Source organism: Alligator mississippiensis, chromosome 14, assembly GCF_030867095.1.
Source record: "Alligator mississippiensis isolate rAllMis1 chromosome 14, rAllMis1, whole genome shotgun sequence".
Taxonomy (NCBI): domain Eukaryota; kingdom Metazoa; phylum Chordata; order Crocodylia; family Alligatoridae; genus Alligator; species Alligator mississippiensis.
In genome coordinates, this window is record NC_081837.1 from 15,091,101 (window position 1) to 15,106,453 (window position 15,353).

Below are 15,353 nucleotides of genomic sequence, written 5' to 3' on the forward strand. Positions count from 1 at the left end.
AACACATCTATGAAAAGACATGTCAATCTTTTCTTACTCTTCTCAGTCTTTAACCATATATACACACTAATAGTGTTAAAAAGGTCAGGTCACTATATAGTTTGAGGATACTGAACTTCATAGATCAAGTGATTTTCTCTTCTACAAGCACACTGGACTACTGGCTACGTGAGTAGATTTACAGGCACAATTCAACCAATGTCAAACTGTCATTTATAACAACACATTTACAGAGTGATATCAACTCAATCTCTTAAGGAGCAGTTCCACTGTATTCAGAGCTAGAGGAACTGGCACTGAATGATGTGTGGTGAGGGCATCAGTTCCACTACTGAAACAGAAGGTATCTAGGGGTGCAGCAGACTGAGGATATAAATGACTGAGATATGGAAAGTCTTCCATAAGAAGGGATTAAACTGCCAGTCCTTTCAGAGAGGAAGCCAAAAGGAGACACAGCAGCAGTATACAAGATAATTGATAGAAACGTAAATAAAAATGCATTTACATCAGCTTATATTTACTGTGCAGTAAGCGGAAATAGGTCGGCATCTACATGTGCAGGCATTAAGGCACATTAACACTATGGGAGATCAATGCCTCCCATGTTGAGGGAGGAAGTGGGTCTGAGGCATGGGTAGGCGCTGCCCAGCCAGGGCAGGCAGGGTGCAGGACAGAGCTGCGGTTTGTCTGGGGGGTGCGGGGAGGGGGCGGGGGGGACAGCGTGGGCTACAGCTGCGGGCTGGGGCTGGCAGGCTCTTCCCAGTGCGTGGGGGGCGGAGGGGTAGGGGCTGGGCCGTGCTGCGCTCGGGTCAGGTGGCAGTGGCACTGGGTGGGGGCTACAACAAGGGGCTGCAGCCACCCCAAATTTCATCATAGCCCCCCCCCTACCCCCCAATGTGCCAGGAAGAGCCTGGCACAGCTCTGGCCCCAGCATGCAGCTGCAGCCTGACCAGTCTGCCCTGCGCATATCTGGGGTGCTCACAGCAGTGGGAGCCGCCCCTCCCCCCCGATGAGCCATGGCTCCATCTCCTACCTCAGCTGGGCAGTGCCTGCCCCAGCCACAACCCCACTCCTCCCTCACCATGGGGGGCACTGATCTTGGCGAGGCCACAGCTGGGGTACTGCATCCAATTCTGGGCTCCACAATTTAAAAAGAACGTGGAGAAGCTTGAGAGTCCGGAGGAGAGCCACATGCATGATCAGAGGGCAGGAAAACAGGCCTTATGATGAAAGGCTGAAAGCTATGGGACTCTTCCGCTCGGAAAAGCACAGGCTCAGGGGGGACCTGGTGACTGCCTATAAGTATATAAGGGGCATACATCAGGATCTGGGGGAACACCTGTTCACCAGAGCACCCCAAGGGATGACAAGGTCAAACAGTCACAAACTCCTCCAAGGTGGTTTCACGCTTGACATAAGGAAGAACTTCTTTACTGTGCGACCCCCCAAGGCCTGGAACAGACTGCCGCCAGAGGTGGTGCAAGCACCTACTCTCGACTCCTTTAAGAGACATTTGGATGCTTATCTTGCTGGGATCCTTTGACCCCAGCTGACTTCCTGCCCCTTGGGCAGGGGGCTGGACTCGATCTTCCGCAGTCCCTTCCAGCCCTAATGTCCATGAAATCTGCTTCCCCCATGCCCCTTCTCTTCCCCTTCTCCTTCTACCACAACATACTTACCAGCTGGATGTAGCCGTTTTGGAAATTGGATCGGTATCAGCCAACATGCCTCCTTAAAAACTGGCTATCTGTATCAGCCCCCAAAATCTCTATCAGTACACCACCACTAATCAGGTGTAAATCTGATATTTGCGTCATGCAAGTATCAAAGTTACGCTCAAGTCAGCGTAAGTCACCATATTTACCGTGCAGTATGGGTGTGCATGTGTAGACGCATGTCAATACTGTTCAGTAATTTTGGTTACTGCACAGTAAATGGTCACATATAGAAGCACCCACATATACTTAATTTACCCACTCACATAAAAAGGTAAATACATTTAGAATTAACCTGCCCCCATAAATAACTGGTGAAGCACAGTTAGCAACAACAGGAACCAAGAGCTTAACAGGACTAATTTAAAACATAAATGAGAACATCCCAAGCAAAATTACATGGGCTAAACTCACCTTCCCAAATATAAGCCTGTGGTTAAAAATAAGCTTTTCATACAGGAAAGATTCCATATTCTCAGAAGGTAGGGATTGGAGGGGAGGGCAGGGAAGACGGCAGTTACAATCTAATATACATATATTTACATCCATTGGTGATGTGGCTCATGACTCCGAATGCTTTCATATAGTGGACATAGGGTGAAGTAATTACCATCATGGAATCAATGAAGTTTTGGTACTGACTTCAGTAAGGCCACAAATTTTTTTTTATTTATAATCCTTGAAAATTCACTACCAAATAAAACTCCTTTTTAATATGATTTAATACTTTGTTCTTTATATGCCTGTTCTCCACACAACATTACACTGGTCTTTTTTTTAATTTGCAAAATAAAACACTTTGGTAAAATAATGTGAACAAAAATCACAGCTACATTCTGCCCACAAAGTAATTTTTTGCCTGCCTTTGCAATAAACTTTTGCTATTTTTTGCCATGGCAACCCTCTGATACTGTCTGGTGTCAAAGACAAAATTCTCAACTAGATGGGCTGCTGCTCTGATCCAGTTTGGCAATCTTTCAGTTGTTGTTTTTGGAATTTAAGGATTCAGACCAGGGTTTTAACAAAGCAACAACTACAAGTCAGTGCTGCAAAGTGGAATCTCATTTGTATTTGCCACTCCCTGTCTCTCCACACAGAGCAGTATTCACAGCTGTTTGAAACCTAGCCTGTATTCCTGCCCCCAGAAACAAGTGGAAAACAATGTTTCTCTCAGAATTTCTAAGGGCTGGAATAAAATGTCATCCAAATGACAGTGGGGCAAAAAATGTCCAAAAGAATGCAGAAGACTGGAGTTGCCCATGATGACGTAACATAGCCTCTTAGCATTTTAGACAAGATGACAAAGGAACTGGTTCAGAGAGGCTTAAACATGCAACTGATGGTCTATTTGAATTCCAATAATCCTGCAAAAATTGAGATGCTAAAGTCAGTCTTATGACCACAACCATACCTGCCCTGTCTCTCCATTTCTCTCCTTTCAGTATTCATCTCTTTACTTCTTGCAATTCTTACTCCTGTGTTTGTCTTTCCTCTTCTCTTTGCCCTTTGTCCCTTTTTTTGTACTTGTTTTTTTTTTACTTACTGTCCTCCCTCTATATTCTCTCCCATTTCCTCCTTTCCAGGTCATCTCAGTAGCCCCTTTAAGTAGTCCCTGAACACAGTGGGCATGGTAGTTGAACGCTAGCTCATGCCTTAGCAAGAGAACAAACTCAGGCTTTTGACTTAGCTGCCTGCCAGTTCCTTCAACAAAACTCTGATATGGCATCTTCTTCAGTCAGGTCAGCTCATCTACACGTGCACACCCATACGGCGCAGTAAATATGGTGATTTACACCGAATTGAGCGTAAATTTGATACCTGCATCATGCTAACTGGAATTACAATACAGTAAACTCTCTGGTAACTGGCACCTTACAAGGCAGCACGCTCTGTTAACCAGCATGCCAGTTTGGAAGGAAAAGTGAAACCGGAAGTGCCCACCGTGGAACTTCTGGTTTCTCCAAGCCCCCACAGCCCAGGGCAAAGCACCCTGCGCTGCCAAGCCCCCACGGCCTGGGGGCATAACAGGCTGTGCGGGGCCCACCTCCCTGTCTCGCAGGGCCTGCAGGTTCCGTGGGAGGGGCAGCGATGCTGCGGGAAGGGTGGAGGGATGCCCCAGACGTGGCGGGAGAAGCGGCAGCTAGGGCCACTCAATTAACCGGCATATTTTGTTATATGGCATCCCCCATTCCCGGGGGATGCCGGATAACAGAGCTTTTACTGTATATCAGTTACCATCCACTGCTTATAGGATTGCAAAAATGGTTACCAAAAAGAGTAAGTCCCTGAAAACGTTCTGCAGCTGATTATATTGTTGGTTAGTGGACTACAGACATTTTGATTGGTGGCAGGGTTTATATATGCTCTAAACTTTGTTTCCTGCATGATCCACAGGTGATAAGTGGCTCGGGTGCTAAGGACCTCCATTATTAAACACTTTTCCTTTCTGTATCTTTATTCCTGTCCTGCCCATCTCAAGATTACACCAGATCTCTTTTTTGCCTTTTTTATTTCTCATCTTCTCTCTTTCCCCTCCTTTTGCAAGACCAGAAGCAGCCTCCAATTGATAGCCCAGTATCTAAACCAGCTGTTTCCTGTATCCCTTCCACATACAACACTTCTAGGTTTCATAAAATGGGGAATGGTCTTTCCACTGAATAGCATCTGCCAGGCCCCTTGTGCATTAAATATGCTTTGCTCCACAGGACTATCTTCTGAGGAAAGGGCTAGGATCATGTGAAATTAATGTATTTCCTTCTGTAGCCGGCTCCATGCTCAAAGCAGATCTAGAAGGGCTGAACAGTTTTCACCCAGTGGACACCCAACACCACACGATTAACCACCACACAAAAGCAACAATGGCAAGATGAACAATTGGGCTACTTACCTCTTTCTGAAGTAGATTCCATTCTGTCTCACTAACTAAGCGGTAGCCACTAGGGGACACGTATGCACTTTCCACACTCTGTGTAACGCTGGAGAGAAGGGAGGCAGTCTCTTCTTGCTCTGGTGTCATTGCTTTGATTGCTTTTTCCTGATCTTTGGTTAACATGAATCCACTTGGCATTTGTAGAGACCCAAGGGATGCAGTATCGAAGTTCTCAGAAACTGAATCTGCTCCAACTAGTGGTCCAAAATCTGATTCATCCAGATTCCCAGCAGATTTTGCTTTGTTGTTGTATCCTAAAGTTTTGGACTGTAAAGATCCAGATGTCCCCAGGCTGTCCGTTGACTGTGCTCTCCGAAGTCCATCTTTAAACATATCACTGTCTGATTTATTGAACGATTCTCCAGAAGACAATAGCAAGTCTGCATCCAAAGAATGGACTGAGCCATGGGTGCTATTTAAATGCACCTGAAATTGAAAAAAAAAAAAAAAAGCCAAAAAACTCATAAATTTTCAATCTCTGTTCTGGCAGTAACAGCAATACAAACTGGACACCAGATATTTATCTGAATTGGCTATCAAAATGCCGTTGTTAGACGTGGTAACTGCAGATGTAACCTGACTTTGGTGAGAACACTTGTCATCTCTTGAGTGCAAAGTAGAAGATGAAGAACTAAAATGGCCTACAGATAACAAATTTGCCCAACATTCCAACTTTGTTGCAATATTTACCAGATTATGTCCACAAATAGTGAAAACGAACCTCAGTCTAGGGTTAAATGTAGGCACCAAAAATAATGCCATCAATCACAAGGCATGCTAGCTACTCCCTCTGATAGACTGCATCAACATTGTAAGTCTGTTATATAATAATAAAGATTAGAGAATACAATACATATGAACAATTTATAAAAAAGATTCTAAGACTGATTCCAGGAAATGCTTACCAACGTTTCACTGATTTCTGTTTTTCCCTAAGCTGTTTGTAAAACAGTAGTGAAAGGCAATGCACTGCAATTTTGTTCATCTTAAACTAAGTTGTTCTGGGTAATCTTGATATGTATCTTGAAATATATCTTCCTAGGACTGACATGTGTGCTGCTAAAATGGAGGAGCTGTTGAAATGTACTCTTCTTTACCTTGATTGTTAGTGGTTTTCAGGGAGCACTGTAAAATATTCCCAACTAGTGAAATTTTTAGAACAAAGTACAGGTGTGCAGCTCAAATGCAAAAATATTACTGGATCATCTATCCCGAGTAACTCTCAAACACTGTTATTTGTAAGAACTGCACAAAAGGCACTATATAATGAAATTTACCATCTTAAATCAGAATTTGAATGAAAAACAGCTGTTATCCAAACAGAAACAAAAAGAATGAAAACAGCTTTAGTAAAATATGATTATTGCTATCCAAAAATATATTCCACAACACAGGTGATGGTGTAGAAACTCAAAACCCACATGACAGGCAAGAAGCAGTATATTCACGCCATCAATAAATCTAGACATGAATGGGCAAGCTGTTACTATAGCTGTTACAGGCAAACATTCAACCATCATTTGAATAAAGCACAACTGAGCGTTAGCAGTTTTCTTTATAAAAGTGTTTTGCAATACAACAATGCTGCATATTTTTTAAACGGTAAAGAATATCTAAACACACACTTAAGCAATGCTGCTCAGGTTCTGCGTTTTAATGGTGTTGTCTTTGTTATTGCCCCGTCCCCCCGTACCATGTTCAGTTTAATCAAATACTTGCATGCAAACTTAAAAAAAAAGAATTCTTGTTACAGTATATGGTAAATTGCAGGCCCATATATATGTTTTTTTCAGAAAGATATTTCTGCTGATGAATATTTGAGAATGTTCAAGCATTTGTAAAGTCCACTGTGGGTAATTAGACCTCTTGGACCTAGGAAACTCCTGAAGCTATTGATTTTTTTCTGTAAGGATTGTTTTCTATCTGGAAAACACACATCTTCTATAGAGCTTACATGTCAGGCATGTAAAGCAAAAAAGTTATTACTTTCTGTATAGCACTTCCTATATAGTTATGTATAGATTATAAATGGCAATTGAAAAGGAAAACAATCCTGGAAAATATCCAAAGAAGCCACACTCTACTCAAAATATAAATTATTTCAGATATTCCATTAGGGACAACTGCTAAAACTAAATGAATGCAGCTGTTTGCTTACTTTTATAGTACCCCAAGGAATAAAAAAAATAAATGAAATAAATGTACAAAGACCAAAAGTTCAATTCTCTGCTTCTTGAACTCCTTGGAGCACATACATGTTGGTAGCCTATGGCACAAAGTTTGAAACCAATCATGATGTGATCACAGACTTACTGCCAGATGCAGGATAAAACAAAATCTCAGTGGGAGCATCCCCATGTGCACTTTACTGCAAAGCTTACTGATTAGCTCTACAGCAAACTGCCACTGTCTACACGTGCACTGATATTGGGGTGCAGTAAACTAATTACCACTGCCATAGGATAGTACTGCCTGACAAGTACTATCCTGTGGCGAAGTCCTTACCTGCGCTCAAATACACGTGTAGGCTGTGACCAGGGCTGGCTGGAGCACAAGGGTGCTGCAGCGTGGGGGCTGCCTGCTAGCTAGGCCTGTGCTGTAGTACTGTCATGCCACAGTCAGCCCCTCCACCACTGCCACCTGGAGCCCAGGGCCGACCCTTGGGCCTCCTGATGCAGGTCAGTTGTTTCTGGGCGCAGCATCTTCACGTGCCTGGGGCCCACCTGGCTCTAACTGCTGCAGTCCCAGAAGCACGTGAAGACACTGCACCTGGGAGCAGCTAACTCCATTACAAACTGTGCCAGAGCTTAATCAGACACATTAATATCACATGTAGATGTGCCCAGTTATGATTAAATTGTAATTTATTCCTTAACCAGTTCTAAAGTGTCACATTGTTTGTAAGAAGCGGCGAATTGCTGAATCCTGCTCAGTTCTCCACTAGGACCATGAATTTCATTCAACTCAACACACAAAGGGAAAAAATTAAATTTAAAACATTAAGGTCCTGCTTCAAACTCAAGCAGATACAAGAAAGAAAATTCAAATTTCTGTACTTCATTATCCTTAACTAGGCTCAAACCTAGGTCTTTCAGAAGCAGTCACAAACTACCTTAATAGTACAGTGACTCAAACTGAATATGTTACACAATGTAATAAGCTCATTTAAAGCAAAGTAAACTCATTGTTTTAAGTCAAACTTTTAAGGCAGCTTAAAAGTAGATTTTGTGTATTTTTTAAAATGGTTTAAAATAAATGGAAAAAGGCTACTGAACTGCTGGGTACAGCAGTATTTCTGTGATGAGAAAGTAAAAAAAACTGTAGGTACAATTTAAAAAAAGAAATAGTTGTAGAGATTTTAATGTACAGGGTTTTGCCACAATACCATACAACAGGAAGGCTTAGAACATTTTTCTGCGTTTTAAAATCTTAATAAGGTCCCTTCCAACCCTAAGGCTTATATAGTTCAACCACCTGCACAAATACTGGATGCACTACTCCTAACCCTTGCCAGATAAATGCTTATCCCATGAGACTCATCCCCTCTTTAGATGATTATTTTGCAATAAACTGTCAAAGGCTATAAAAGCAGATTCAAATACTTAATATACTCACAAGAAATACTTCTGCTTACATTCTGTTTAAAAGCTCATGCAAGTTAACAAATCCCTTCTGTAGGGTTTACATATGCTTTTACAGCATAGAACAAAATGAGTTTTTAAAAAATTACATTTGGATATGCAACTGAGAATAAGGCCAAAAGTGAACTTCCAGACAATGATCAAAGCAACTATACAGGCACTGGAATAAGAAGAAAAAGCAATTTAAACTAGTCAAATCTGACATTTTTTCTAAGTTCCAAACTGAGATATTCATTAGTTCTTGTTTTTGACAAGTGAAAATATTTGAAGCAGATCTCAAATACAATTTTAGCCAACCCAAAAAATGATAATGATTACACACACCCACACATAGATTTTGACAACATCCAAAAGCATCATTTTTGGGCTCTTAGGCCGCGTCCAGACAAGCGTCTGACCATGCAACGGCAACTCAAAAGTATTCATTGTTCAATGAGGCTGATAACCAACTGAGGATAAAGGCCAAGACGTACTGAGGCAGCACCAGCAGAAGGCAGCACCTTATACCAAACACCATGGGAAATAAACACAGCAGGGTTACTCTGAATGGTTCTTTTGTTTTACCTCTTCATTAGAGAACTGTGGAAGGGATTCTTCATGGGAACATACTACTTTTGTTTCATCTTCTGGATCTTTTTGTTTCTGATCCTTTCTTTTGCCAAGTCTCTGCTGCTCATCTTCTTCCTAGAAATCAGTCGTCAATGAAAAACATTTAAACATAACACATTTTGGCCTATTTCATGCAAATGCAAATTTGAACTTGGAAGCCACTGCATGAACTCCTTTAATAAATCTAACTATAGAGAAGAGATTTTGCCAAGAAGATATACAATAGTACCCATTTCACAAGAGGCATATGCTGTCATACTGACTTAACAGAAGAACCCATTATTGAGAGTTGATTCAATGATTAGAATGAATTGTATTCCAAAAAGAATTGCTCATTGCTAACCTTCATTCTTATCAGAGGCTACAAGACATATAAAATTATAAAGGAGAAACTGTTTAAACTATCCTACCTGTACACACTGACAGGTATCATTAACAGAAGCATGGGCATTTGAAACAAAGGAAAGAAAAACATGACTTCCTGGATCACAGTGAAAAAGGCAAAGGACATATAGAAGAAGCATGAATCAGAGACAAAGTGGGGCAGGAGGGAAGACTGATAAAATATTGGTCATCATCTTGAATTACAAACAATCCTCAGAATTAGAGAACGTAATTCTTCTTTGTAGTAGCACCCAATACAATGATCTTTTCATTTACCCATGAGCAAGGAATTGTATTTTAAAAAGTTGTAAAAAATCTGCCCTTTCAACTTCCTTGCCTTAGTCCTTCTATTCTGCAAGGGATCCATTTCTCTCTATAAGCTTCAATTCCAGCCTTTCTTAAAATTTCTCTTATTGATGGTGGCAGCACTGCTGCAATTGCTGGTATGCAAATGTTTTAACAATTTTTAAATGCAATAAAAATGCACTTTTTCTATTAAGCTCTATAAACTGTTACTTTCTGAAATACAAATGCATTTTGCAAAGTATAAAATAAATCAAGAGCCAAAGTAAAGCCACAAGGTATTCTCTAGCCCACAGAGCACTTTTAATAACTGATATAACATATTAACTCTATAAGCTCATACTACAAATTAAATGAAGGCAGTAAGGACCTGATCCTTCTTTTTTAATTCTTCAACTTGTCGCAGCTGTTCAGAGGTCAGAACAATTTCCATGCGTTGCATATCCCGCATCAGCAAACGCTGAGACTCCAAGAATTGATCATTGGCTCTTTGCCATGTGTGTTTCAACTGGTTGTGCTGTTGCCGTTCTTGCTCTAAGAGATGACAGACTATTCAAGAAATCAAAACAAGAGTTTTTAATTGGATTTTAATGGTTGATCATTTTTCTTTTTCTTCAACCAAAGAGATTTGTATGAGTTAAAGGTAACTATTAGGGCTCTACTCCGTGACAAATTTCATTCAATAATTATTAAGGGTGAAATGAACGGGATTTCTTTAGCTCAAGTGTGGGTAAAGTCAGAGGTACATATTACTGGCAATAACATTTTAATTAGGAAGCTTTTAAACTTTCTACACACAGGAGCTGAAAAACAAACCATTCAGATTTGTTATTTTAAACAAAATGATAAAGGGCATTTGTCTTGCTTATTTCAACATAAAAGCAACTGCTTATATTCTCTTTAAATAGTATAATTTACATATTTGCACCTGCAGATATCCACATCCACATCCCTCCTATTGAACCTCAAAAAACACATGAGTGTATGCTCCTCAGTGTTGGGACTGTACTCTTTTATAATTCTACAATTCTTAGCACGTCACTTTACGGGAAACAAATATCACTATTACTAATTCTAAATACAGGGGTATTATACCAAAGATGAGGTTACCGTAGTACAAGTTCAGTAACTTTTGGTGAGAACGTATTCATTCCTTCTTCTCCCCAATAAATACATCCAACAGTATAAGAACTGCTCATCAGGGAGAAACTTCAAATGGTTTAGCATTTAAAATACTTGTTTAGTAAGCCAAGATTTAAAAAAAACAACAAAGGGAGAAAGCCACCTGGCATTGTATTTCAAGTCTTTAGTGTAGGAAAGCCACACCTGGTGTGACTGCATAATTTACCTTCATGCAATTCCTTCCGTAATTTCTCTGCATCTTCTTGCAGGACTGATTTCTGTGTATTGAGGACAGCCACATACATCTCTAAATCTGTCCTACATGACTTCTCAGCTTCCAAATAGTGGTTTAGTTCTTTAACCTGAAGAATAAGTGAAGAAATGGAAAACAACATAAAAATTTAAGGCTATGCTCAAACAAATCTTTTGCTCCATGCTACTGCCCCAACTGCTGAGTTAAACTTTACTTCTTACTTCATGAACAAATAAAACTAATGAATTTATTGTGCCAGTACTGTTTGTATTTATATCACGTTGCCACTTGGTCAGTAAAGTTCTGCTGTAGAGCATGCAAATATATATTTGCAGAGATGTGGGGCAGAAAATTTTCTAGTGCTTTATTTTTCAATGGGAAATTTTCCATTTCTAAAAATTCATTGTTTCATAAAATTCATTAGTAACAATGAATGGATGCCAATACAATATTAGGCAAGCTTGGCAGTTTCAAAGTTGTAATCAATGTTTTTCAGGTGATTATCCCTAGGAAGTGTGTGTGAGAGTACATATGTTTTATGCAGTTGTAAACAGGAGGGTCAATACACTCACATAATAATCCAAACCAAAAATAAAATTATGAATTCACCTAATTGGCTCAGCAGGTCAAATCAAAACGAAAGCTAAAATTCTCATTTAATCTCAGACTGCTAGTGAAAGCAAAACCAAAACTAAAACTGTGATTAATTTTTGTTTCACTTTCAGTTCAGCAAACACACAGAACAGCGTCTCATTTATTTTCTCGAGTTGGGGAAGTTGCAAGTGTTTGTTAATTTTTTAGTTCTTTTCATTTAAAGTAGTCATAGTAATGCCTAATCAGAAAAAAAAAAAAACCCTAGTCTGTGGCATCATTATAGTGAAGTTCAAGCCACTGAAGGAAGGAAGAAAGTTGTAGATGTAAATATTGTGGGCAGAAGTATGCTAACAACGCAACAGGAATAAAGAAACATTTAATAACAACATGCAGAAACTGTCCGGAAAGAGTACAAGCCATATATAGAAAGCCAATACAATGAAGTGGTGGAACAACATAATTGAGAAAAGTCTACTTCAGCAATCCTATGCAAGTAAACACATGAATATGTTAAATGTCACACAATATACAATAGTATCTATATTGTTTTAAAACAATTGTAATTTAATTTTAAAAGTTGTTAATGCAACTCTGGACTATTATTTATTTATTTATTTAAAATATTTGCATCCTGCCTTTCTGCTTGCACTAAGCACCCAAAGTAGCTTAAGCTTAACAATAATTTTTTTAAAAATTACATAACAGATAAATAGTTAACTATTTCAACCCAGCAGAGCAAGCTTAGTCCTTTGGCCGACAGCAGAGGCCAGACTATACTTCCTTTGGCTCTGCAGTCCCAGGGCAACTGAGCAGCAAGTTGAGCAGTAAAGTGTTCTTTCTGGCAGGGAGGGAGGAAGCAAGCTCCCTGCTATTTCTCCTTCTCCTGCTGATGGATGAGGTCAGACTAAAATAGGCTAAAATATTTTTTTTCCCCCTTTTGTTGCAGGAACTTGGTAGCTCAAGTGAAATAACAGATTTGCAAAAGATGGAAAGTGAAAACGTTGAGCTGCCACATCTGGGGGAAGAAGAAGTAGGATCTTCGCTTTCAAGATCACTGCCACAGATATACGATCCACCAGGAGTAGCTGTTAAAGACAGTCAAGCTTTTTATCAAGCTTTGTGGACAAAATGTCAAAAGATCAAGAAAAAGCAGATAAGACAAATATAGCTCGAGCTATGTTTGCAAGTGGTATACCTCTTTACAAACACTGGAAAATCCATACTGGAACATTACTGTTCAGAGGAGGGCCACCTGTTTGGTCAGAGGCCTGCAGGCAAGGCCCTACAAGGAGAGACTGAAACCTAGATCTCTTCAGCCTTCGCAAGAGAAGGCTGAGAGGTGATCTTGCGGCTGCCTATAAATTCATCAGGGGAGGGCAGCAGAGAATAGGAGATGCTCTATTTACTAGGGCATTCCCCTGGAGTAACTAGGAACAATGGCCACAAACTGACAGAGTGTATTTAGGTTGGACATTAGGAAGACCTTCACAGTAAGGGTTGCCAAAATCTGGAATGGGCTTCCAAGGGAGGTGGTGCTTGTGGCAGAAAGCCACCTTTGTCTCTCCCCAAAGTCTTTGCTTTGTGACAATTTGATAAGGATGGGCCCAGCAGAGAGAGACATCCTTACCCTATCTCTTTAGGTAACCTGAGCTGGATACATTCCTGAGGGAGGGGGGAAACCTGCTCTCTCTGCCTCCGTGACTGGCATCACATACCTGGATGAGGGGCTTCCTTCCTGGTGGGCTAGAGTCTGCCCGACAACTAGTGATGCATTTCAAATTGGTTGGCTCACAGCCAACAGGTGCTGGCCTCCATTGGACCAGGTAAATGAGGTCACAAGGGCTATATAAGTTAAGGACTGCCCAGGAGGAGGGAGCCAGCAGCAATGAGGGATACTCAGGAACAAAGAAGAGCTGTACCATCTGAAACTTGCCCTCTCTCTCAAAACTCATGATCAAGGAACTGCCTGCCTCCAGAGAGATTCTCCAACTGCCTCTGGATGATACTTGTGAGTAAGCTAACTGAGATCCAACTAGATATATAGCTTGCTGTAACTCAGATGTGAGATCAAAGGCTACCCCAGCCACAGGAGTTTGCTCTATGGGATTTCTCTGATATTGCTCTACCCTGTACCCTATTCTAACCCTACCCTCTGTAACCAATAAAGTTCTCCTTTGTGATTGGTGTAGGAGACTTATTGAGGGGTGGGTTTAATTATGCCTAGGAGGCCCCTTGGGTCTGCGGACTAAGGGAGACTATCCTTTTTGGCCTCTGACTTAGGGAAGTGCCCCAATTTCTTGTATTGGGTTGAGTACCCGTTGGACTATTAGGCCTGTGTTTCCCTGAGGACACAGGACCCAGACAGTCCCTTCTCGGGGTGGTGGAAGCACATGTTACCCCCGGACTCTGTGGTGGGACTCGAAAGGCGGTCGGCCAGGGCATAGGCGCCCTTGGAGAGACGCGTAGAATCCAAAAGGTGGATGGGCATAGTGAGGTGGGAGGCTCAACACAGGAGCTCTCCCTACTGGCCCGCCATAGTGCTCTCCCCTACCTTGTGGGTTTTCAAGAGGACACTGGACAAGCACTTAGCTGGGGTCATCTGACCCCAGCACTCTTTCCTGCCCAGGGCAAGGGGTTGGACTTGATAACCTACTGAGGTCCCTTCCGAACCTAACATCTGTTACAAAATAATTCGCCCATCATATAAGTTACTGTCAAGTTACTACTTATCACATTCTCTCATGGACAGAGAGCATGACAGAGTTCAAACAACGGTTATTCAAACGAGTGGTCAAGCAGAATCACTGACTCAGATGTCAGATGGATGGACTGATATACAAAGAAATCCTTTATTGAACATTATATGTTAGCAATAGTAAGTGTGGATACAATGAAGACAACATTGGCAAAATGCAAAGCAGTTGTGAAGGTATTCAACAATCATCATGTTACTAATCAGACTTCGAAGAAATTACAGAAAGAGAAGCAGGAGAAGCAAAGTGCACTAGATGGGGCTCAACTACAAAGTGTTTACATAGTTTGCTGCACACAAAGAACTGTTTGCAGTGTGCTTCCATAGATGACACAGTATCCCAGATTATTTCCATAAACATTTGGAAGCAGATTTTCATCAACTATGTGTTCTGGGTTCGAGTTCAAGGAGCATTCAATTTGCTACTACCAGTTTCAGTGGCTATCAAGAAACTTGAAGGAGATGCACCAAACCTTTCAAATATTCCACAGATATTCAGACAACTGAATTAAAATTTAATTGAGCTTTTGCCTTCTTCACCTCTATCCAAAGAAGTAGTAGTAGTAAAACAAATGTTTGCTAAGAGATCTGAGTTTTGCTCTCATCCAGTTCATCTGGCAGCAAATCTTTTGGATCCTCAACACAGAGGACAACATTTATCAGAAGATGAATTATCTACTGCTCTTGATACAATTATAGATGTAGCTAAGAATGTCCCCAACATTGACAAAATAGCTGTGATGACAGATGTTGATAAGTACCATACAAAAGAAAAACTTTGGAGCAAAGACATCATTTGGCGGGCAGCAGAGAATGTGTCTCCTCTCACATGGTGGAAGAGATACTATAACACCTGCCTGCTGTTCAGGATTGCTCAAAGGATCCTAAGCATTCCATCAACAGCAGCTTCTTGTAAGTGGAACTGGAAGACTTTCAGCTCAATCAAGACAAAAAAGAGGAACAGACTAACAAATGAATGCATCGCTATGCTTGTTTCTATTTCTCAAAATCTCTTGCTTCTGGAGAATCAGTCAGAAGCAAAATTAATGAA

General features: G+C 40.9%; 1 protein-coding gene across 3 annotated transcripts in view; it reads right to left on the reverse strand.

Annotated features, from left to right (window-relative positions):
* Nucleotides 1-15,353, reverse strand: part of RABEP1 (rabaptin, RAB GTPase binding effector protein 1) — a 91,902-nt gene that overhangs the window by 14,505 nt on the left and 62,044 nt on the right. For all 3 annotated transcript variants that reach the window (XM_059717308.1, XM_059717311.1, XM_059717309.1), the window contains 4 exons: nucleotides 10,930-11,065; nucleotides 9,952-10,130; nucleotides 8,850-8,969; nucleotides 4,603-5,070 (listed from right to left, as the gene is read on the reverse strand). In XM_059717308.1, coding sequence (XP_059573291.1) covers nucleotides 4,603-5,070; nucleotides 8,850-8,969; nucleotides 9,952-10,130; nucleotides 10,930-11,065 — 903 coding nt within the window. The remainder of the gene's footprint in view (nucleotides 1-4,602; nucleotides 5,071-8,849; nucleotides 8,970-9,951; nucleotides 10,131-10,929; nucleotides 11,066-15,353) is intronic.